Raw genomic sequence first — 25,003 nt, 5'->3', positions numbered from 1 at the left:
CATTCCGGCCCTCCTAGTCCGTGCCGAACTCTTAATCTCACCTAGTCCCACCTACCCGCACTCAGCCCATAACCCTCCACTCCTTTCCTGTCCATATACCTATCCAATTTTACCTTAAATGACACAACTGAACTGGCCTCTACTACTTCTACAGGAAGCTCATTCCACACAGCTATCACTCTCTGAGTAAAGAAATACCCCCTCGTGTTTCCCTTAAACTTTTGCCCTCTAACTCTCAAATCATGTCCTCTCGTTTGAATCTCCCCTACTCTCAATGGAAACAGCCTATTCACGTCAACTCTATCTATCCCTCTCAACATTTTAAATACCTCGATCAAATCCCCCCTCAACCTTCTACGCTCCAATGAATAGAGACCTAACTTGTTCAACCTTTCTCTGTAACTTAAGTGCTGAAACCCAGGTAACATCCTAGTAAATTGTCTCTGCACTCTCTCTAATTTTATTGATATCTTTCCTATAATCCGGTGACCAAAACTGTACACAATATTCCAAATTTGGCCTTACCAATGCCTTGTACAATTTTAACATTACATCCCAACTTCTGTACTCAATGCTCTGATTTATAAAGGCCAGCATTCCAAAAGCCTTCTTCACCACCCTATCTACATGAGACTCCACCTTCAGGGAACTATGCACTGTTATTCCTAGATCTCTCTGTTCCACTGCATTCCTCAATGCCCTACCATTTACCCTGTATGTTCTATTTGGATTATTCCTGCCAAAATGTAGAACCTCACACTTCTCAGCATTAAACTCCATCTGCCAACGTTCAGCCCATTCTTCTAACCGGCATAAATCTCCCTGCAAGCTTTGAAAACCCACCTCATTATCCACAACACCTCCTACCTTAGTATCATCAGCATACTTACTAATCCAATTTACCACCCCATCATCCAGATCATTTATGTATATTACAAACAACATTGGGCCCAAAACAGATCCCTGAGGCACCCCGCTAGTCACCGGCCTCCATCCCGATAAACAATTATCCACCACTACTCTCTGGCATCTCCCATCTAGCCACTGTTGAATCCATTTTATTACTCCAGCATTAATACCTAACGACTGAACCTTCTTAACTAACCTTCCATGTGGAACTTTGTCAAAGGCCTTGCTGAAGTCCATATAGACTACATCCACTGCCTTACCCTCGTCAACATTCCTCGTAACTACTTCAAAAAATTCAATAAGGTTTGTCAAACATGACCTTCCACGCACAAATCCATGCTGGCTACTCCTAATCAGATCCTGTCTATCCAGATAATTATAAATACTATCTCTAAGAATACTTTCCATTAATTTACCCACCACTGATGTCAAACTGACAGGTCTATAATTGCCAGGCTTACTTCTAGAACCCTTTTTAAACAATGGAACCACATGAGCAATACGCCAATCCTCCGGCACAATCCCCGTTTCTAATGACATCTGAAAGATCTCCGTCAGAGCTCCTGCTATCTCTACACAAACTTCCCTCAAGGTCCTGGGGAATATCCGGTCAGGACCCGGAGATTTATCCACTTTTAAATTTCTTAAAAGCGCCAGTACTTCCACCTCTTTAATTGTCATAGGTTCCATAACTTCCTTACTTGTTTCCCACACCTTACACCATTTAATATCCTTCTCCTTAGTGAATACCGAAGAGAAGAAATCGTTCAAAATCTCTCCCATCTCCCTCGGCTCCACACATAGCTGACCACCCTGATTCTCTAAGGGACCAATTTTATCTCTCACTATCCTCTTGCTTTTAATATAACTGTAGAAGCCTTTCGGATTTACTTCCACCTTATTTGCCAAACCAAACTCGTAACTTCTTTTAGCTTTTCTAATCTCTTTCTTAAGTTTCCTTTTACATTCTTTATATTCCTCGAGCAATTCCTTTACTCCATGCTGCCTATATCTATTGTAGACATCCCTCTTTTTTTGAACCAAGTTTCTAATATCCCTTGAAAACCATGGCGCTTTCAAACCTTTAACCTTTCCTTTCAACCAAACAGGAACATAAAGATTCTGTACCCTCATAATTTCACCCTTAAATGACCTCCATTTCTCTATTACATCCTTCCCATAAAACAACTTGACCCAATCCACTCTCTCTAAATCCCTGCGCATCTCCTCAAAGTTAGCCTTTCATCATGAAAATTATAGGATTTTGTGCTACATTTTCTCCTGCTGGATCATCAGGTTGAGTAATTAGTCTACCTAAGAATTAGAATTGATTAGGATTTATTTATGGTTTATACGGCTACATTCAATGCAGCATAAAATACTCATACAAGTGATGAAATGGCACAGAATCTTTACTGATGGCTTAAAGACAACCATAAGGCAATCCACAACTTTGCAGTACTATGCACAGGAAAATATGCACCGAAACCATTTAAATCCAATCATTAACATCACCCACAACATGACCTCATCATTGTATCATCAAGAAGGTGGTACAGGAGTCTTAAATTTGTTTCAAGAACAGCTTCTTCCACTCCGCCATCAAATTTCTGAATGGACAATGAATCCACGAACACTATCTCACTATTTTTCCCTCCTATTTTGCACTAATTTAATTTTTATTATATACTTCTTATTGTGATATATAGTTGTTTAAATTAAGTATTGCAATGTACTGCTGTTGCAAAATAATAAATTTCATGACACATGTTAAACTTGATTCTGATTCAAATTTGGTTTTCAGGAAAGTCTTCAAATACTAAACAATTTGACTGCACCTCATAAATAGAAATGGAACTAAGTACTTCCAAGGAAGTCTTTTCAAAACATAGAAAATACAAAATCATAGGCTTCTCAGTGGTTTTCAACAGATCTACAAAAAGCAGGTTTTGTCAATCTACAAAATATGTTGGACATCCACTGTATAGTGCACAAGGAAACTTTGCGTGCAAAAGCTGGCCTTAAGGAACTTGAAGTAGTGATAAAAATTGTAATCAAGATGACTAATTTTATTTCTGGTGTGCTTTGAAAATAAAACTATTTCAGAATTTATTGAGAATTCACTAAACACAGGAGTACTAAAGTACTACAATGTTCTTGGCTTACTAGAGGTTCTATATTTAAATGAGTGCTTAGATGAAACTTGTCTGATTTTGATGAATAAAACATTTTCTTGTCAAAAGTTATGACATTGTGTGGATTTGTAGATTGATTTTTTTTGCATTTTTCTCCTCGTTTAAATGACTTAAACATCAAATCTGACAAACACCATATTAAGCACTACACACAATGCCATTTTCAGCATCACATTAAATACTTCCAATTTGATTTCCAGCCAGGTAATATAGAAAAATAGAAAATAGGTGCAGGAGTAGGCCATTCGGCCCTTCGAGCCTGCACCACCAATCAGTATGACCATGGCTGATCATCCAACTCAAAACCCTGTACCTGCTTTCTCTCCATACCCCCTGATCCCTTTAGCCACAAGGGCCATATCTAACTTCCTCTTAAATATAGCCAATGAACCGGCCTCAACTGTTTCCTGTGGCAGAGAATTCCACAGATTCACCACTCTCTGTGTGAAGAAGTTTTTCCTCATCTCGGTCCTAAAAGGCTTCCCCTTTATCCTTAAACTGTGACCCCTCGTTCTGGACTTCCCCCAACATCGGAAACAATCTTCCTGCATCTAGCCTGTCCAATCCCTTTAGAATATTATACGTTTCAATGAGATCCCCCACTCAATCTTCTAAATTCTAGTGAGTATAAGCCTAGTCGATCCAGTCTTTCTTCATATGAAAGTCCTGCCATCCTAGGAATCAATCTGGTGAACCTTCTTTGTACTCCCTCTATGGCAAGAATGTCTTTCCTCAGATTAGGGGACCAAAACTACACATAATACTCTAGGTGCGGTCTCACCAAGGCCTTGTACAACTGCAGTAGAACCTCCCTGCTCCTGTACCTGCATGCCCACCTTCAATGACTGGTGTACAATGACACCCAGGTCTCGTTGCACCTCCCCTTTTCCTAATCGGCCACCATTCAGATAATAATCTGTTTTCCTGTTCTTGCAACCAAAGTGGATAACCTCACATTTAGCAACATTAAATTGCATCTGCCATGAATTTGCCCACTCACCTAACCTATCCAAGTCACCCTGCATCATCTTAGCATCCTCCTCACAGCTAACACCGCCGCCCAGCTTCGTGTCATCCGCAAACTTGGAGATGCTGCATTGAATTCCCTCATCTAAATCATTAATATATATTGTAAACAACTGGGTTCCCAGCACTGAGCCTTGCGGTACCCCACTAGTCACTGCCTGCCATTCTGAAAAGGTCCCGTTTACTCCCACTCTTTGCTTCCTGTCTGCCAACCAATTCTCTATCCACATCAATACCATGTGCTTTAAGTTTGCACACTAATCTGTGTGGGACCTTGTCAAAAGCCTTTTGAAAATCTAAATATACCACATCCACTGGCTCTCCCCTATCCACTCTACTAGTTACATCTTCAAAAAATTCTATAAGATTCGTCAGACATGATTTTCCTATCACAAATCCATGATGACTTTGTCTGATGATTTCACCTCTTTCCAAATGTGCTGTTATCACATCTTTGATAACCAACTCTAGCATTTTCCCTACCACCGATGTCAGACTCACTGGTCTATAATTCCCCGGTTTTTCCTCTCCCTCCTTTTTTAAAAAGTGGGGTTACATTAGCCACCCTCCAATCCTCAGGAACTAATCCAGAATCTAATGAGTTTTGAAAAATTATCACTAATGCATCCACTATTTCTTGGGCTACTTCCTTAAGCACTCTGAGATGCAGACCATCTGGCCCTGGGGATTTATCTGCCTTTAATCCCTTCAATTTACCTAACACCACTTCCCTACTAACATGTATTTCCCTCAGTTCCTCCATCTCACTAGACCCTCGGACCCTTACTATTTCCGGAAGATTATTTATGTCCTCCTTAGTGAAGACAGAACCAAAGTAGTTATTCAATTGGTCTGCCATGTCTTTGTTCCCTATGATCAATTCACCTGTTTCTGACGGTAAAGGACCTACATTTGTCTTGACCAATCTTTTTCTTTTCACATATCTATAAAAGCTTTTACAGTCAGTTTTTATGTTCCCTGCCAGCTTTCTCTCATAATCTTTTTTCCCTTTCCTAATTAAGCCCTTTGTCCTCCTCTGCTGCACTCTGAATTACTCCCAGTCCACAGGTGTGCCGCTTTTTTTTGTTAATTTATATGTTTCTTCTTTGGACTTGATACGATCGCTAATTTCCCTTGTCAGCCACGGGTGCACTACCTTCCCTGGTTTATTCTTTTGCCAAACTGGGATGAACAATTGTTGTAGTTCATCCATGTGATCTTTAAATGCCTGCCATTGCATATCCACCGTCAACCCTTGAAGTATCATTTGCCAGTCTATCTTAGCTAATTCACGTCTCATACCTTCAAAGTTACCCTTCCTTAAGTTCAGAACCTTTGTTTCTGAATTAACTATGTCACTCTCCATCTTAATGAAGAATTCCACCATATTATGGTCACTCTTACCCAAGGGGCCTCGCACGACAAGACTGCTAACTAACCCTTCCTCATTGCTCAATAGCCAATCTAGAATGGCCTGCTCTCTAGTTGGTTCCTCGACATGTTGGTTCAGAAAACCATCCCGCATACATTCCAAGAAATCCTCTTCCTCGGCACCCTTACCAATTTGGTTCACCCAATCTATATGTAGATTGAAGTCACCCATTATAACTACTGTTCCTTTATTGCACGCATTTCTAATTTCCTGTTTAATGCCATCCCCAACCTCACTACTACTGCTAGGTGGCCTGTACACAACTCCCACCAGCGTTTCTGCCCCTTAGTGTTATGCAGCTCTACCCATATCAATTCCACATCCTCCGGGCTAATGTCCTTCCTTTCTATTGCGTTAATCTCCTCTCTAACCAGCAATGCTACCCCACCTCCTTTTCTTTCCTGTCTATCCCTCCTGAATATTGAATATCCCTGAATGTTGAGCTCCCATCCTTGGTCACCCGGGAGCCATGTCTCTGTGATCCCAACTATATCATATTCATTCATAACTATCTGCACATTCAATTCATCCACCTTGTTACGAATGCTCCTCACATTGACAGATAAAGCCTTCAGGCTTGTTTTTACAACTCTTAGCCCTTATACAATTATGTTGAAAAGTGGCCCTTTTTGCTTTTTGCCCTGGATTTGCCTGCTTGCCACTTTTACTTTTCACCGTACTACCTTTTGCTTCTACCCTCATTTTACATCCCTCTGTCTCTCTACACTTGTTCCCATCCCCCTGCCACATTAGTTTAAATCCTCCTGAACAGCAGTAGCAAACGCTCCCCCTAGGACATTGGTTCCAGTCCAGCCCAGGTGCAGACCGTCCTGTTTATACCGGTCCCACCTCCCCCAGAGCTGGTTCTAATGCCCCAGAAATTTGAATCCCTCCCCCTTGCACCATTTTTCAAGCCACGTATTCAACTGAAATATCCTCCTATTTCTACTCTGACTAGCACGTGGCACTGGTAGTAATCCAGAGATTATTACCTTTGTGGTCCTACTTTTTAGTTTATCTCCTAACTCCCTAAATTCACCTTGTAGGACCTCATCCCATTTTTTTACCTATATTGTTGGTACCTATGTGCATCACGACCACTGGCTGTTCACCCTCCCATTCAGAATGTCCTGCAGTCGCTCAGAGACATCCTTGACCCTTGCACCAGGGAGGCAACACACCATCCTGGAGTCTCATTTCCGGCCGCAGAAACACCTCTCTATTCCCCTTACAATCGAATCCCCTATCACTATAGCTCTCCCACTCCTTTTCCTTCCCTCCTGTGCCGCAGAGCCACCCATGGTGCAATGAACTTGGCTGCTGCTGCCTTCCCCTGATGAGACATCTCCCCCAACAGTATCCAAAACAGTATATCTGTTTAGGAGTGAGATGACCTCAGGGGACTCCTGCACTACCTGCCTACTGCTACGCTGTCTAGTGGCCACACCTTCCCTTTCTGCCTGTGTAGCCTTTACCTGCGGTGTGGCCAACTCACTGAACGTGCTATTCACGACTTTCTCAGCATCGCGGATGCTCCAGTATGAATCCAATCGCAGCTCCAGACGCTCAATGCGGTCTGCCAGAAGCTGCAGCAGGACACACTTCCTGCACACATAGTCGTCAGGAACACTGGAAGTATCCCTGATTTCCCACATGCTGCAGGATGAACAAACCACGGGGCCGATCTCAGCTGCCATGACCTACCCAATACTTGCCTCAACTTTTGAAACTTTCTCCTTTGAAAGGAACTTACCTGGCCTTACCTCACTTGGAGTGAAGCTCGTCCTCAGCCTCTGCTCGCCGAAGCCTCTCGAGACAAAGCCTTTCTACTCTGTCTCCCTCTACGCTGTCGCCCGCTCCGTCTACTTTTCTCTTTAAGTACTCCCGCTGCCTCACGGTCCGACTTACACGCACTTGCGCAGTCATGTCCCCGTTAAACTGCCGAAGAAAATGACCTACTTCCACAAACTGCTCTCTTTAAATACTCCCGCTGCCTCACGGTCCGACTTACACGCGCTTGCGCAGTCCTGTCCCCGTTAAACTGACGAAGAAAATGACCTTCGAATATAAAAGCCTTGGAAATCAAACTGGAAGTATTTAAATGTGATGCCGAGAATGGCACTTTTCAATAGTTCACTAACCTAAAAAAGACATGACAGATATAGAAGTTCTTGAATTGACAGACATTCAGAGCCTTCCAATGCAATTTTTGAGCATTAAAGGGTCAACTATTGAACAATTTTCTTTAAGATTCACTAAATTCAGGTCATGTGAAGAAACTACGAAATTCAGGAAGTATGCAGAGAATGTAACATCAGACACACTGAATATGGAAATTTTGCGGTGGATTAATTTGGATAGTTTTGAAATGCAATTAATAGATTTCTGAAACAGCTCACTTTGGAGACAAAAACTTGTAGATTTAAGACGTGAACTAGAAAATATTGAAAAGGATCAGTTAGTGACTGGATCAAAGCATAAAAATCCAGACAATGAGGTTCTAAAACTTGATATTCCATTCCTGACAATTCTGTCACTTGATTGGCAAGGTTTAAGAAGAGCTCGGAGCCTTTCAGAACCTTTTGGCAGGCTGCAATCAGAACAATTCCTTTAGGCCTTGGCAAAGGCCAATAAAAATAAGCAAGGTGTAGGCAGAGGAGCCATTTGAGGAATGGACAGAATTAGAGTTAGAGTGGTCAGGCTTTGGCTCAACAGGCTTGGCAATAACAGGCAGAGACCAAGCAAGTTTCTAGCAAGATTTTTTCTATTAGTACACTTTCAGGGCACTGAGATTGGGTCCAGACTTAGTGGTATGTTCTTTGTGTGAGATGTGGGAATTCTGGGAGACCTCCAGTCTCCCTGATAACTACAGCTGCATCGAGCTGGTAGCTCCTTAGAGCCCATGTTAAGGAACAGGAGCTACGAGCTGAATGACATTCTGCTTGTACATTAGAGTGAGGAAGTAATAGATAGGAGCTACAGGAAGGTAGTCACCCCCTTTGTTGCAGGAGGCAGCAGGTGCAGAGTACTCCTGTGACGGTTCCCCTCGATAATAAGTACTTCACTTTGCACACTGTTGGGGGGCGAGGAGCTGCAGCGACCATGTCTTTGGCACTGTGCTTAGCTTTGTGGCTCAGAAGGGAAGGTGAGAAGAGAATTGCAGTAGTAGCAGGGGATTCCATAGTTGAAGGAGCAGACAGGAGATTCTGTGGACGTGAAAGAGACACCCAGATGGTATGCTGCCTCGCAGATGCCAGGATCAGGGATGTCTCAGACTGGGTTCACAGGATTCTAAAGGGGGAGGGTGAACAGCCATAAGTCCTGCTACATATTAGTACCAACGACAAGGGTCGGAAAAGGGAAGAGGTCCAGAAGAGAGGATATAGGGAGTTAAAAAGGGCAAAGTTACAATAGTTATGGGGGGTTTTCAATATGCTGGGAATATGGGAATATCAGGATGAGCCTCGATCCCACAAGAGGGAACTCGTAGAATATCCATGAGAAGGCTTTTTAGAGCAGCCTGTGACTGAGCCCACTAGGGGAAAAGCAATTCTGGGTTGGGTGTTGTGTAATGAACCAAATTTAATTAGGGATCTTAAGGTAAAGGAACCCTTAGGAGACAGTGATCATAATATAATAAAATTCACACTGTATTTTGAGAGGGAGAAGATAAAGTCAGATTGGCAGTATTACAGTGGAGTAATGGGAAATACAGAGATATGAGAGATAGCTGGCTAAAGATGTTTGGAAGAGAATATTAGCAGGGATGATGGCAAAACAGCAATGGCTGGAGTTTCTGGGAGCAATTCAGAAGGTGCAGGATAGATAAATCCCAAAGATAAAGTAGTATTTTAAAGGGAGGATGAGACAACCATGGCTGACAAGGAAAGTCAATGACAAAACAAAAGGGAAAGAGAGGGCATATAACAGCAAATATTAGTGGAAAGTTGGAGGATTGGGAAACTTTTAGAAACCAACAGAAAGCAACTAAAAAAAGCCATAAGGAGAGAAAAGATGAAATATGAAGCTAAGCTAGTCAATAATATTGTGGCGAGCATTTGGTCCATAATGACAGACGAGGAAGCTCTTTAACTCAACAACAGTTTTACTGTGATAGACACAAAACAGACTGGGCACAGTTACAGTCAGGGTGACCCACAAATACACAAGCAAATAACTGTATAACCCAAGCTAAAATGTAACAATAAATGAACTGGAACTTTGCACCATAATCCCATAAAAGCATTTTTTAACACAAGAACAATAAACAGTACTGTCGACCACACCTCCACCCAGAACGTCACGATATAAAAGAGGATACCAAAAGATTTTTCAGATACATCAAGAGCAAAAGAGATGCAAGAGTGGAAATTGTACCACTGGAAAATGTTGCTGGAGAACTGGTAACCAGGGACAAAGAAATGGCAGATGAACTTAAGTATCCTGTATCAGTCTTCATATGGAAGACCCTTGCAGCATGCCAGAAATTGGAGAGGGTCAGGGAATAATTTACTGTAGTTGCTATTACCAAGGAAAAGTTGCTTGGGAAGTTGAAAGGTCTGAAGATAGATAAGTCACCTGGATCAGATGGAATACACCCCTGGGTTCTGAAAGAGGTAGCTGTGAAGAGATTGTGGAGGCACTAGTAGTGATCTTTCAAGAATTACTAGATTCTGGAATGGCTCTGGAGGACTCGAAAATTGGAAATGTCACTCCACTCTTCAATGAGGGAGGGATGCAGAAGAAATTATAGGCCGGTTATCCTGACTTTAGGGTTGGGAAGATGTTGAAGTACATTACTAAGGATGAGGCTTCAAAGAACTCAGAGGCACATGATAAAATAAGCATGGTTTCCCTATCCGGACAAATCGGATGGAATTCTTTGAGGAACAACAAGCAGAATAGACAAAGGAGAGTCAGTGGATGTTGTTTATTTGGATCTTCAGAAGGCCTTTGACAAGGTGTCACACATGAGGCTGCTTATTACAGGAAAATTACTAGCATAGATTGGCTGACTGGCAGGAAGCAAAGAGTGGAAATCTGAGGGACCTTTTCTGGTTGGCTGCTGGTGACTAGTGGTGTTTCGAAGGGGTCAGTTTTGAGACCACTTCTTTTCAGGTTATATGCCAATGATTTAGATGACAGAATTGATGGCTTTGTGGCCAAGTTTGTGGACAATACAGAGATAGGTGGAGGGGCTGGTAGAATTGAGGAAGTAGGGACTCTGCAGAAGGAATTAGACAGACTGGGAGAATGGGCCAAGAAGGACAGATGGAATATACTGTGGGAGTTTATGGTCACGCACTTCGTTAGCAGTAATAAAGGCATAGACTATTTTCTAAACAGAGAAAGTTTTAAAAAATTGATCTGTAAAAGGACTTGGAAGTCCTTATGCAGGATTCCCTAAAGGACAACTTACAGGTTGAGTCAGTGGCAAGGAAGGCAAATGCAATATTAGCATTTATTTCAAGAGGACTAAAATATAATTAAGGATATAATGTTGAGGCTTTATAAGGCATTAGTCATTCTGCACTTGGAGTATTGACAGCAGTTTTGGGCCCCTTATCTAAGAAATGATGTGCTGGCATTAGTGGAGGCTCACAAAAATGAATGAGGAATGAAAAGGTTAACATATGAGGAGCATTTGATGGCTCTGAACCCGTACTCACTGGAGTTCAGAAAAATGAGGGGGGGATCTCATTGAAACCTATCAAATATTGAAAGGCCTAGATAGAATGGATGTGGAGAGGATGGATCCTTTAGTGGGTGAGTCTTGGGCCAGAGGGCACAGCCTCAGAATACAGGGACGTCCAATTAGAACGGAGATGAGGAGGAATTTCTTTAACTAGTCATTAGTGATTCTCCATGGAATTCACTGCCACAGACGGCTGCGAAGGACAAGTCAATGAGTATATTTTAAGTGGAGATTGATAGGTTCTAGATTATTCAGGAAGTCAAAAGGTTATGGGGAGAATTTTAAGTTCCAGTTTCATTATCATTCAACCCTACATGGCCATAGCCAAATGAAACAGTGTTGTTCCTCCCAGCCCAAGGTGCAAACCCCATCACCAACAGCATACAGCACATATGGTTATGACAGCAGAAGCATACAATCCAGTTTATTCTTCCACCAAGCAAACACTGGAGGACAGCCCCCGGCCCAGACTGCAGAAGAATGGGGTTGAGAATAAATAAGCCATAACGGAATGGCGGAGCAGACTCAATGGGCTGAAATGGCCTAATTCTGTTCCTATATCTGAGGATCTTATGGTCTTATGAAAAATCTCACAATAGCAATATTAATAGTATTTTCATTTTCATATTCCTGACAGTCAGTTTTTAGTGATAAACTTGGCCCAGTCAATTATAGTAGACTTACTGATGAAAATAGTGCTGCGTACATAGTATTCAAAACAACCAATTATAAGATCCTGATCCTGTTCTATGTCTAAAATAATTCAATTATTGAACCAAATAAATGCAAAAATATCAAAGATGTTCTCTTTTAGTTGCTTCCTTTTAAGACAAATGTGCAGTTTGCTCTAATCTTTCCAATATTTCATGGCTACTCTTACAATATTGTCAGAAAATATTTTTTTCATAACTTCCTGGTGGACAATAAATGGAACAAAATGTAGTAACTGACTAGAGCAGCATCCACATTTTGCATTGCTGTATGAAAAGATAATTAAATTATGTTTCATTTCTTTCCACCTTATTTCCATGTGCATTTGTCTATTTTGATTTGATCTACTTTATTTCTTCCGCAATGCATTTTAAAGACATGGAGGACTTAGGAAAGGAAACTTGCTCAGTGACAATGTCCATTCTCTATAACATGAAGAAATGCACAGTTCTAACAACATAACCCCAACCTATTCAGCAAACCAGTACGAAAAACAACACAGGGAAATTTATATGTAGGTTAATGCCCTAGGTCACTTCATGTTTTTTCTTTATGATCTTTTACGTAGGTTCAAGGTCCAGTTTTCCCAGATCAGGCTCAAACCAGAAAACAAATTCCGTCACTAGGTTAAAACTCTAAAATTCTGCTAATTACACTTGTGTAAGAAATTTTAAATCATCTTATTTTTCTGCACATGCTGGGAATAATATATGCTTTTTCAAATCATGTATTAAAACAGTCTTCCTTAATAAGAAAATTACTATTTAAAAAAAATTAAACACAAGGCCACAATGGTTTCATTAATAAAAGTCACCTGCAGTGATTTTTAAAGATGGTTAGTGTCACAGGTGATAACAAGAGGCATTTCCAGGTTATCATGAATATATCAAGGAGCCCTCTTTGATGAACCTAAAATTGCATTGTACAAATTTCCATCTGTACAGCAACACAATAGATCACATGCTTATGATCATGCCAAAATTTAATTTAGCAGGAAGCTTAGGGCTTAAAAAATCCAAATATATTTTGGGTGCAAATTCCTATCTGCAACCTGGTTTACAGCATGGAAGCCCAATGAAAGCTGCCTCCACTGTACTCTATAAATTTTCTACCAAACCACAAGTACATCCCTGACTCTAACCACTTATAGCAGAAAACAAAATGTTTCTTCTCATGAACTTCAAATACTTTCATTTTATGCCTGCTGTTTCCTGACCCTTCTACCAACAGGAAAGTTTTCTCTATCGAGATGCTTCATGATTTTAAATAACTCAGACCTTTCCCTAACTTGTGTTCTAAGGAGAATTAACCTTGCCTTTCTATTCACTTCATGCATTTATAGCCCCTTATCTCTGTAATTATGTTTGTTAACTTCTACCCCTCAAAGCAGAAACGCTACTCTGTTATTTTTAAAATCACTTCATTTTTATTTTGGAAGCAGAGCTGCTTACTTAATGATCTGCTGAAATCACCTCCTAAAGAAAAGGTGTCAGCCCACTATGAAAAATGATGCAAGCAAAGATCCTTTCTGATCCAAATAGTCAGGTTCCCTGTTGATGTATTTAAAACGGTGAAATTGGTGATAATACTGTCATTTCCTACTTTACTTAACCTTCCAATTATTGAGATGTTATGTGACATGACATGCACATGCTCCAGTCAATATACTAAAGGAAGGATGTGATTAAGCTCTAGTGGGTGCAGAAAAAGAAGGATGTTCAATGACTGGTAGGCTTGAAGTATAAGAGAGACGGGATAGGCTGGGACTTTTTCCCCTGAAACAAAGGTGGCTACTCAGTGGCCTTATAAAGACATATAAAATCATAAGGGTCATAGATAAGTCAGATGGTCAGTTCTTTTCCAAGGGAAAATGTTTAAAACTAAAGGCCATAGATTAAAGGAGACAGGGGCAAGATATAAATAGGACCTGAGGGGCAAGGCTTTCCAGAAGCTAGTGGATAATATGAAACGAGCTGCTAGAGGAATTAAATTGAATTGACTTTATTTCTTACATCCTTCACATACGAGGAGTAAAAATCTTTGTTACATCTCCATCTGAATGTGCAATGTGCAATCACAGCAAATTATAATAAATAGAACAGTCAATGTAATATAGAGTACACTCAAATCAGCATGAGTTCATCAATCTGATGGCTTGGTGGAAGAAGCTCTCTTGGAGCCTGTTGGTCCTGGCTTTTATGCTGCGGTACCATTTCCCAGATGGTAGCAGCTGGAACAATTTGTGGTTGGGGTGACTTGGGCCCCCAGTGATCCTATGGACCCTTTATACACACCTGTCCCTTGTAAATGTCTTGAATCATGGGAAGTTCACAACTACAGATGCGTTGGGCTGCCCGCAACACTCTCTGCAGAGTCCTGCGATTAAAGGAGGTACAGTTCCCATACCAGGCAGTGATGCAGCCAGTCAGGATGCTCTCAACTGTGCCCTTGTAGAAAGTTTTTTTGGATTTGGGGGCCCATACCAAACTTCCTCAACCATCTGAGGTGAAAGAGGCGCTGTTGTACCATTTTTACTACACAGCTGGTATGTACAGACCATGTGAGGTCCTTAGTGATGTGGATGCCAAGGAACTTAAAGCTGTTTACCCTCTCAACCCCAGATCCATTGATGTCAATAGGGGTTAGCCTGTCTCCATTCCTCCTGTAGTCCACAACCAGCTTGTTTTTGCGACATTGAGGGAGAGGTTGTTTCCTTGACACCACTGTGTCACAGAGATGACTTCTTCCCTGTCGGCCATCTCATTATTGGCCAATCAACATAGTGTCGTTGGCAAATTTAATTAGCAGATTGGAGCTGCAGGAGGAGAAACAGTAACTGAGGCAGATAACATTTAAAAGTTCAGGAATGTACATTGCTTTTTAAGGGGTTGAAATCACTGTGACTGTCACCTTAAACTATTAATGCTTTTGCACTATATAGTTAGTTGCTCAATTATCTCAAAGGGAGCTGAATTTCAACTCCATTTCCTTCCCTAGCCACACTTGAGAAACAAAACAAAATTTTAAAGATCAGTATTGTTGTAGAAAGATCCAGAATCAAATGCAGTGCTGGTGAATTGTCCTTTTTTTTTTCCTGTCTACTCACCTGAGTACGGTGGACCATACTGTGGCTGAGCTTGTGGTTGTGGCTGAGTTGTATATCCTGGTTGTTGGTACTGCTGATACATTTGACCTATTCAACAAAAAGCATTCACCTTCAATCATATATCAACATTATAAAATTATACAAAAAATATATAGTTGGGAGGAATATGCCCAGAACCTGTCTTACTCAGGTAAGAAACAACTTTACATTTTAGTTTAAATGACCCATAACCGATTTTTCAGGGTTTTCACTTCCTTTCCTACAGCGAGTGGCTCAGAAAAGCAAGTGGCGTTACTTTGTGACTGACATTAATAGTTTGCAAAGTAAAATTACTCCTGTTTTACATTAAGTTCATTTACTGAAAGATGAGCTCTGTAAAGACAAATCTTAACAATGAATATTTACAAGTCTGAAAAACAGCTGAAATTTTAATGACCTGAAATTCAAATTGAAAATTGTTAAGTTTTCTAATCTCTTACATTTAAAAATCAATGAAAAGAACTAACCCAACCACCATCCTCATATTCTGGAACAGACCCTACCAAAGACTGTTTTCTCTTAAAGATAGATAGATAGATAGATAGATAGATACTTTATTCATCCCCATGGGGAAATTCAACATTTTTTCCAATGTCCCATACACTTGTTGTAGCAAAAACTCATTACATACAATACTTAACTCAGTAATAATATGATATGCATCTAAATCACTAACTCAAAAAGCATTAATAATAGCTTTAAAAAAAGTTCTTAAGTCCTGGCAGTTGAATTGTAAAGCCTAATGGCATTGGGGAGTATTGACCTCTTCATCCTGTCTGAGAAGCATTGCATCGACAGTAACCTGTCGCTGAAACTGCTTCTCTGTCTCTGGATGGTGCTATGTAGAGGATGTTCAGGGTTTTCCATAATTAACCGTAGCCTACTCAGCGCCCTTCGCTCAGCTACCGATGTTAAACTCTCCAGTACTTTGCCCACGACAGAGCCCGCCTTCCTTATCAGCTTATTAAGACGTGAGGCGTCCTTCTTCTTAATGCTTCCTCCCCAACACGCCACCACAAAGAAGAGGGCGCTCTCAACACTGCAGACATTGAATGACGCCAACCTTCTAAGGAAGTACAGTCGACTCTGTGCCTTCCTGCACAAGGCATCTGTGTTGGCAGTCCAGTCTAGCTTCTCGTCCAACTGTACTCCCAGATACTTGTAGGTCTTAACCTGCTCCACACATTCTCCATTAATGATCACTGGCTCCATATGAGGCCTAGATCTCCTAAAGTCCACCACCATCTCCTTGGTCTTGGTGACATTGAGACGCAGGTAGTTTGAGTTGCACCATATCACAAAGTCCTGTATCAGTTTCCTATACTCCTCCTCCTGTCCATTCCTGACACACCCCACTATGGCCGTGTCATCAGCGAACTTCTGCACATGGCAGGACTCCGAGTTATATTGGAAGTCAGATGTGTACAGGGTGAACAGGACCGGAGAGAGTACGGTTCCCTGTGGCGCTCCTGTGCTGCTGACCACTGTGTCAGACCTACAGTCTCCCAACCGCACATACTAAAATAAAGCAATAAAGTGAGGCTTTGGGTACATTTGTGATGCCAGTTAGTGTTGGAATCAAGTAGATTTTGTTTTTACCAATTTTAAACTCAGCTATGAAAGTTCAATCTGAGAGTAACTTTTCACAATTTATATAAATTACTTGGATGAAGGTACTGAAGGTAGGATTGCTAAATGCAAAGATGGGCAGTGAAGTAAGTGGGGAAGAGGAGTAAAGCAGGCCACAAAGGATTGACAGATTAAATGAGTGGGTACTAATTTGGTCAATGGACTACAAAGTGAGAAAATGTATTGTCATTGCTCCGAGTGACAGTGAGCTACTCTATGCTTTGCATACCACCCAGCTTTTCCAGTGAGATAGCTGAGTGCTCAGACAGAGCAGGTCTACCCTGTCAACAAGGTACTCTTTGGTGGATGAGTGGAACTTGGTGCAGGACACGTTGCCTGCTGCAGAATGGCGTTGGAGTCAGTGCAAGAAGGTGGTGCGCAGTCTAACAGCAAATGACTGTCTTAGTGTTTTTTTATTGTGATCACAAGATCCTGTTGGACACTGGCAATGTGGAATGCTGCAAATCAGGTTCACTGGTTTATCGATGGGACTGATGGTGGGGCAGCTGCGTGGCCTCGCCTATAACGTGGACTAAGCCTCATGCCACAGTGTCACCTGCTGCAGCCACCCAAGGGGGGTGATGCTGGAGGTGGTACGGCACATCAAACATACTGGCATCAGTGTTGCCCTCCAGTGTTCGTTCAGTGGAAAACAAGCTGGATTGCGTTCATCTGCAGATTTGTTCTTGCCAACAGCATCCATGGAGTCAGGGACTTTGACTACATTGTATTTTTATTTTGTGCAACTGGATGTTTACAGCTATCTTATATGTGCCTTGTGCTGCGTATGACTGTTGGTTCTGTGGTTTGCACCTTGATCCCAAAGGAATGCTGTTCTGTTTGGCTGTATTCATGTATGGGTGAATGACAATTAAATCTGATTGGATCATACCATGCATAATTACACTGAGGTAGTAAAGAGAGAGAAGAATGTAGTGGTGCAATTACAAAGAAAGTACTATGCAGGCAGATTTTAAAAGGCCAAGACAAGGTAGACTGGGAGACCAGAGGTATTTTATTTTAAATGTATGAAAGGTCTGATAACAGAGTCTGGTAATAGTGGGATAGAAGATGTTTTTGAGCTTGGTGGCTTGTGCTCTCAAGTTTTTGTATTTATGTACAATAGGAGAGAGGAGAGGAGACAAAGATCAGGGAAGAGAGTTCATTCATTATGTTGGCTGCTCTCCCTGAGGCAGCGGGAAGCATGGATGGAGCAATGGAAGGAAGATTAGCTTGCATGATGGATTGAGATGCGTTCATAACTCTCTGCTATTTCTCGCCATCTTGGGCAGAGCAGTTGCCATATAAAGCAGTGATGCATCTGGATAGGATGCTTTCTATGATACATCTGTAAAAATAGGTAAGAGTTATTGGAGATGTGCCAAATTTCCTCTACTATCCTTTTCGTGAGGAAAAATAAAGAAATCATATAATCTAAATTATCTGATAGCACATTTCTGGCATACAGGATTTTGGTTGGCTGTATTATTCTCAAAGCACTTGTAAACTGGTACAGGAAGCAAGCATGAAAGCTAACTGAATATTATCATTTATTGCTACAGAACTAATTCTAACAAAGAATTTTTGCAGCAGATGGCAGAATGTTTATGGAACTCAGTGCTCATAAAATTCAAGATGTGCAATTAGAACCTTTCTTGGCATTATCTGGCCACCTCTGAGGCACTATTGTGCACCATCACTGTATGATATCCAGGCTTTGCCATGCACAACACCTTTGAAATTCATGGCTCTTTGGTCCAAGTTTACAAAAGGGTCTAATAAGATCTGGAGGAAGAGGTCCTGGCAAAACACTATGTAATTGTAAGCAGGTTATTACTGAATAAGTAGTACTTGACAACAAATCAAGGGCACCTCGTATAACTTGGATAATAATTAGGAGCAGACTGACTGGGTGGTAATTAGCCAAATTGGATTTACATATACAACATAGATCAACCACTTTCCACGTCGTCAGGTGGCTGGTACTGTTGGAGCCAAACTACAACAGCTTGGATGGAAAGAGAATTTGTTTGGAGCAGCTAGGCTTCAGACCTACACCTGGGATACTGTGCAGACTCAAAGCCTATTTGCTATCCACAACTGTCTGCTGTTTCTTGACATCATGTAGAGTGAATAAAACTGGCTGAGAACTAGCTTCCATAACAATGGAGAGCTTGGGAGAAAGCCACGATGAATCACCCACACAGCAATTCTGGCTTCAGTCTCGTCTTCAGTCCTCACATACTGGGCTCTGCCATAATAACAAAGGCAATTCCTTGGAGCACAAGCTTCCTCTTTTTAGTTGTCTCTGATCTTAAACATATTCATTCGTGCATTTCGAGTAGATAAATATTTAAATCTAAATACAACATCAAATATCTGGTTCTGAATCTGTCTGCATATTCCAAATCATTCAATTCTCCACCCGCCCCCCCCCCCCCCGTGGAAAGTGTGCAAAAACTTGGTAAATATCACGAATGTTCCAATATGTAATCAAGAATTGTGACACAGTAGCATAATGGTTAGTGTAACACTTTACAACACCAGAGACTCCCACATTCCAAAGATGTATGAGTTAGTAGGTTAATTGATCACATGGGTATAATGGGGGGGGTGCGATCTTGTTGGGCTGGAAGAGTCTCCAATTATGCTCTCCCTCTCTTTAAAAAGATAACTGGTACAGCTGATGGTTCATGAAGGTCCATTAACTAGAAAACATGTTTTCCCTGAAAACCACCTAGGTATTAATGAAAATTGTGGCAAATAAATTAAAATTAATATCTGTAAACATTTTGGATGCAAATAGTCTTTGCATAGATGGTACACTCCAGGGAAAAAAAAACTTTTCATGCTAATGTACAAGTGAATCCTATTACCTCACAACACTGTAAACAAGTTATTTTGCTTGCACTCTATTCTACACCTTTTATCACTAACCCCTTTATTCCAATCTCAAACGTGGAAGCTGATTATTTTATCTACCCTCTCAGATATTTTCAGATTGTTTTGGAGCCTAACACTGTACACGGTACTGTAACTATTCATCAGCTTTAAAATTACCCAGGTTTCTCAACGCAAGGTGGTATGTTTAACAAACTTAAAGCTAGTATTTCTACAAAACGTTCTTCATTCCACCAATCTCTTCTTAATTCAGGCCTCTGCTCTCACCTTTTCTATCCAGAAACTGCACCAATATACACTTCTATTTAAAGTTCAGTCCTTTATTCATACGGCCCCTTAAAGAAAGAGCTATACGTTCTATATTGGGACATTGGAAATTTTTGATGCTATTCTAATAGGGCATGAAACAGAATTATTGATATACACAATGAATGTACACCCAGAATTGCAGTTCAAATGCATTTTGCCACAATTCATAGCAATCTTCTTTTACTTTAGACTAATGTGAATTAGATTTCATTTACTGAGTCAAGCTCCTTTACCAAAGCACCTTGCTTAGTTTTTAGCCACATTAAATTTCATTTTCCATTCTTTTAGGATGGCCAAATTATTTCTGAATACCACCTTCCTACCTTAAACTCTTCGCCTATCAAAATGTTTTATATTACTAGAGGCTAACAGATTACTAATAAAATTATGTGTAAAAAAAGTAGTCTTTTTCTTTCCTGAGAGAGTTTCCTGTATGAAAATTGGTTCTAGAGCTCCCTGTGTTAAGCTTCAGAAGCACATAAATGAAAACTTCTTTAGGGTAACTAAAAAATGCAAGTATTATTTTCCTAATAAAGATATGATCATCTATAGTTGAAACAATATTGCTGTAGCCACATCTGTGCCTAGTCAACAATTTCCATTGGGCAAAACTGCCAGAAACGCAGACCACAACAGCCACGCAGTCTAATGGAAGAAAACTTCTCCAATTCTTCCAGGACAAAGGTGCTTCAACAGTATCCAAAATTCTTGTAACAAGAAACAGTCGTCCATCTGTTGTCAACTGTTCATTAGTTCCATTTAAATTTCCAAACTTCTCTACTGAAATAGCCAACAGCGTTCCCACATATTTGGTGTGTAATTCTTCCAAAAACAAAAATAAAAGTACTATGTATTACCAAGGCTTTCCTCTGATTTTTTTTCCTTTATCATTGCCTGAACCTTAAATGGCAGAATTGGAAAGCCAGTTTTCTGACAAATTTATCCATTAGAAACATTGTTATTTATTGAACCAATCTGTTACAAATTTATCTACAATATCATACAGTGGATGCAGTTGATTGGTCCAGTGGGGCAGCCTCTTATTTGAGACAACTCTTAAAAAACAAATACTATTTACCAAAATAGCTTCAATTCCCTTCGCTTATTTGGGACACCATGCCACTTAATTGGGACAGGAGACTGTTGCCGAACAGTTTCCAACTAACATTAGTCGTGTGAACTTATGTAGCCATTAGACACTACAGCGTCCTTAGAGCATACAGTTTTTAAAAGGTGGCCCCAGTTTTTCAAACGTTCGCTTTATGACAGCTCACTGTTACGAAAGACCTACATTAGTACCTGTTTTCGCTAACCAAAGAGGATTTTCACTTTTACAAAAAAAAGATGCCCGCTTTATACGTGTGTTTACCCCAAGAAAGACTACCATGACCGTGAAGCCTTGTGCAGGCAGTTGTGTGCGCGTGCGTGTACGTGTGGATTTTTTTTCTCCAAATCGATTTTGGCTCACTGTCTTCCCATTTCTGATAAGTGAAACTACACCGTACATACAATATTTCTACTTTATACAGGCTGTATATTTATTATATCATTCTTGCTTTTACTATATGTTTGTGTTATTTTTGGTTTTATGTGTTATTTGATATGATTTGGCAGGATATTTTTGGGTCTGGGAACACTCAAAAATTTTCCCCATATAAATTAATGGTAATTGCTTCTTCGCTTTACGACATTTCGGCTTACAAACTGTTTCACAGGAACGCTTTACCTTCGGATAGCGGGGGAAACCTGTAATATAAGTTGCTTGTTTGAGTTCAAAAAGCAGTGATTTGTGTCAGTGGTAGCTGGTGAGAAAAAAAGCTGTAAGACAGTTTAGAATTATTTTGCTCACTGTGGTTTTAAGCATTCAGGCTTGAAGATTCCGGATACTGCCAGGAGTGCAAATCAAACAATTTCATACTTCACCAGATTAGGAAACCCATATACTGTACAAGCACTGGTTGAATTACTCCATTGATAAATATAAAGAACTAATACGCAGTTTTATAGCACAGTAGTAGCATTGGCAGTGTTCTATTTTGTTCTGTTTTTTTCATTTAAATACATAATTTGGTACTCAGTTATACATTAGTCCTTTTTATACATTTTTAACTATTTCTATAAAACTCTGGCTAATAGGGCAGCCAATTAATCGGACAAAAATGTACTGGTCCCGATGTGTCCCAATTCATCATTATTTCAAAAAATGTTCTGAACCTTACATTTTCCCACTAAATCTATGTTGCAATCCCTCCAATACCACATTCATCCTAAAGAGTAATGCCCAAAATTACTCAAAGGACTCCAGGTATAGTCTAACCAGTGCTTTGTAAAGCAGACATTACATTGGTTCACATCATCCTCCTCTTCCCTGCAACTTGAAGCACATTTGTTTTCGTTCATCAACCTTAAAAATTAAATCTGTTTTCATTCCACACATACTGCCTGACCTTGAGTATTTCTAGCATTTTTGCTTTTGTAAAATTTATGACATCTAGTTCTGCAATAATCATAAATAAGGACTTTTCCATCACCATCCTGTCAGTTTCTACTGATCTTTCAAGAGAGTTAATTTTTAAAAAACACAAATCTATTCAATGACACCCACAGAAGTTTCCATATGCCTTTGCACTTTTCTCTGGTGCTTCTCAAAATTGATGAAAGCTCTACTCAAGTTGAACGAAGCTCCAGTTTCTGAATTTTATTCTTCTAGAGATAAATTACAGTAATTTATTTTCAACTTGTAAAAGCATGGAATGCATCTGTATGTTTGTGTTCAATGATGTTCAATGTGCATCTATATTCCATGATGTTTTGTACTTCTACTTCGTTCAGATTTTAAGGGATAAAATTTCAGAGGAGGCATATATCATGCTTCAATTTTGAATACAGTCAAGTATAAATTTTTATTTCAACTTTTCTAAGGTGTTAGTCCCCTGGTGTTTTATTTCAATTATAAACTCTTGTCACCAGCGTAAATGCTGATGGGTTGACAAACAGTAGCCTCAACACTGATCCCTGTAGAACATAGGCGCATAAGGAACTTGCACATAAAGCGCTACAAATTACAGATGTCAGTGAGCATATTTTGCTAAAATATCCAATGCACAAGTATGTTCACAAAGCTTGCCTAACAAGTGAACATCTACAAAAGGGCACTTCAAATAGAAAGCTTTCTTACAATTCTGCTATGGTTGACATTTTGTTTAAATTGTTAAGATTTTTTAAATCATTGTAGAAATCCATTATATAAAACAACAGAATAGAGAGCTTAACCACAATATTATTCTTCCAATTTTCATGTGGAATTAATTTACAACACGAGTTGATTTGTCCTTTCGCAACACAATAAACATAGTGACCACACAGCTGAAACTTATAATAGCTGTGGCACTATGGAAAATAGCATATTAAGTTTGCACCACAAAATGCAACTTCAATGCTTAACTATTTGAATATTTAGAAGTTACAAAAGACAAGGATATAAATTTACAATACTTTTGCCACAATACAAAATAATTATGATAGTGCTCCAATTGTATATTTGCTTGTTTATTCCAGATGGCGAACAAAATATTTGCTCCTGCTTTTCTTTAGTAGCTGGATTTCTTTATCTTTTCACAAAAAATCATTAAAGGGATGCTACTATACCATTCCCCCCAGTCCCTGTGTTTTGGTGAACTTTCATTATCAGATTCACACACAGTCACTTTCATTCTGAGTAATAGATCAGCCAACTTCCTTGTTCTTGTCAAGTGCTACCTGCCACTATAAATCCCATCCTTTCCATGTACCATAATTTTTTTCTTCAAAATATGCCCTCATCATTTCTCTTCTGAGAAAAACAAAACAATTCTCACAATTTCCTATTCCTCTCCAGTCAACGATGTTGAGTCAGCTTCAATGATTTGAGGTACATTTCGATATAAATCTTTTCACAGGTTTAATCAATGCAACGTTACTGAATGAATGTGTTCAACTCTGAACTTACTCCTTAGATATTTTAGTTTCTAGAGATGAAATATTTGCAATACTGTGTACTAAATAAAACCTTTAGAAAATAACAGCCTGAAACGTAGATTTAAATATGTTACATTTACAATTTTTAAAAATCATTGATTTAAGTCAATTTGTTGGTCTAATCAGATCAAAACACTGTCAGCAGAATAACACAGCATCAGTGTCATCCTTGCAATGCAAAATAAATCAAAACTGCAAAAAAATTACCATTTGCCAAAAAAAGATTAAATATTTTCAAGATTGCATATGTGAATCAAGTGTGGCTCAGTTGGTAGCATACTGATTTGAGTCAGGAGACCCACTGATTTGAGGACCACTTCAGCACATGGGACATGCATATGCATGGCACTACTCAAAAGCAGAGGATAAACCACTGGGTACTCTGATGAATGTTTAATTAGGCTACAATGCATAGTTTCTTGTTATTAGTACAATGCTGCTAGTGGGACACTGCAGTGCATGGTTTGGTCGCAGTGTTTCTTATAACAATGCTCCACATTAAAGCAAGATCATTGACTGTAATGCAACTTGAGATGCCTAGGAATTATAAAGACTAGTTAAAAGCAAGATTTCTCTTTATAAAGAATATTCATAGAAATATGTAATTAGTACAGATGCTACAAGCAACGGAAAGCGCTACATTCGAGGGTAATTCTAAATGTTCAACACTGAATAGTTTCCATGAATTGAAATAAACAAAATTAAATGTGAACTAAAAGAGGGTTTATAATGTGACATACTGAGTGTTCACTAAAACTTTTCTTTAAACAATAAAATTCTGTTTGGACCATGCCAATTTCTCAACATCTGAAGCTGTCTGATTATTTGCTGACTGGCAGAATCAATTTAACAGGAAACATCGCAGTGTTTATGTTTACCATATCCAATTTCAAAATTGGAACATTACATCAATTATTAAACTATCCTCAGGCAAAAAGGTTGATGAAAATTGTAGTTCATACATATATTTAATGATTGCAAAACTGATTCATGGTCTGTAATTGGATTAAATACATGCATTTATAGTTTTCAAA

General features: G+C 39.7%; 1 protein-coding gene across 3 annotated transcripts in view; it reads right to left on the bottom strand.

Annotated features, from left to right (window-relative positions):
* Positions 1-25,003, bottom strand: part of tfg (trafficking from ER to golgi regulator) — a 114,907-nt gene that overhangs the window by 3,538 nt on the left and 86,366 nt on the right. For 2 of the 3 annotated variants that reach the window (XM_073045206.1, XM_073045209.1), the window contains exon 7: positions 15,075-15,161. The exons of the other annotated variant lie outside the window; for it this stretch is intronic. In XM_073045206.1, the coding sequence (XP_072901307.1) occupies positions 15,075-15,161 (87 nt within the window). The remainder of the gene's footprint in view (positions 1-15,074; positions 15,162-25,003) is intronic. 3 annotated transcript variants of the gene reach the window in all.

This window comes from Hemitrygon akajei, chromosome 5, assembly GCF_048418815.1.
Source record: "Hemitrygon akajei chromosome 5, sHemAka1.3, whole genome shotgun sequence".
Lineage (NCBI taxonomy): Eukaryota > Metazoa > Chordata > Chondrichthyes > Myliobatiformes > Dasyatidae > Hemitrygon > Hemitrygon akajei.
The sequence above is the reverse complement of the archived record's forward strand: the minus strand, read 5'-3'. Positions and strand labels throughout refer to the sequence as shown.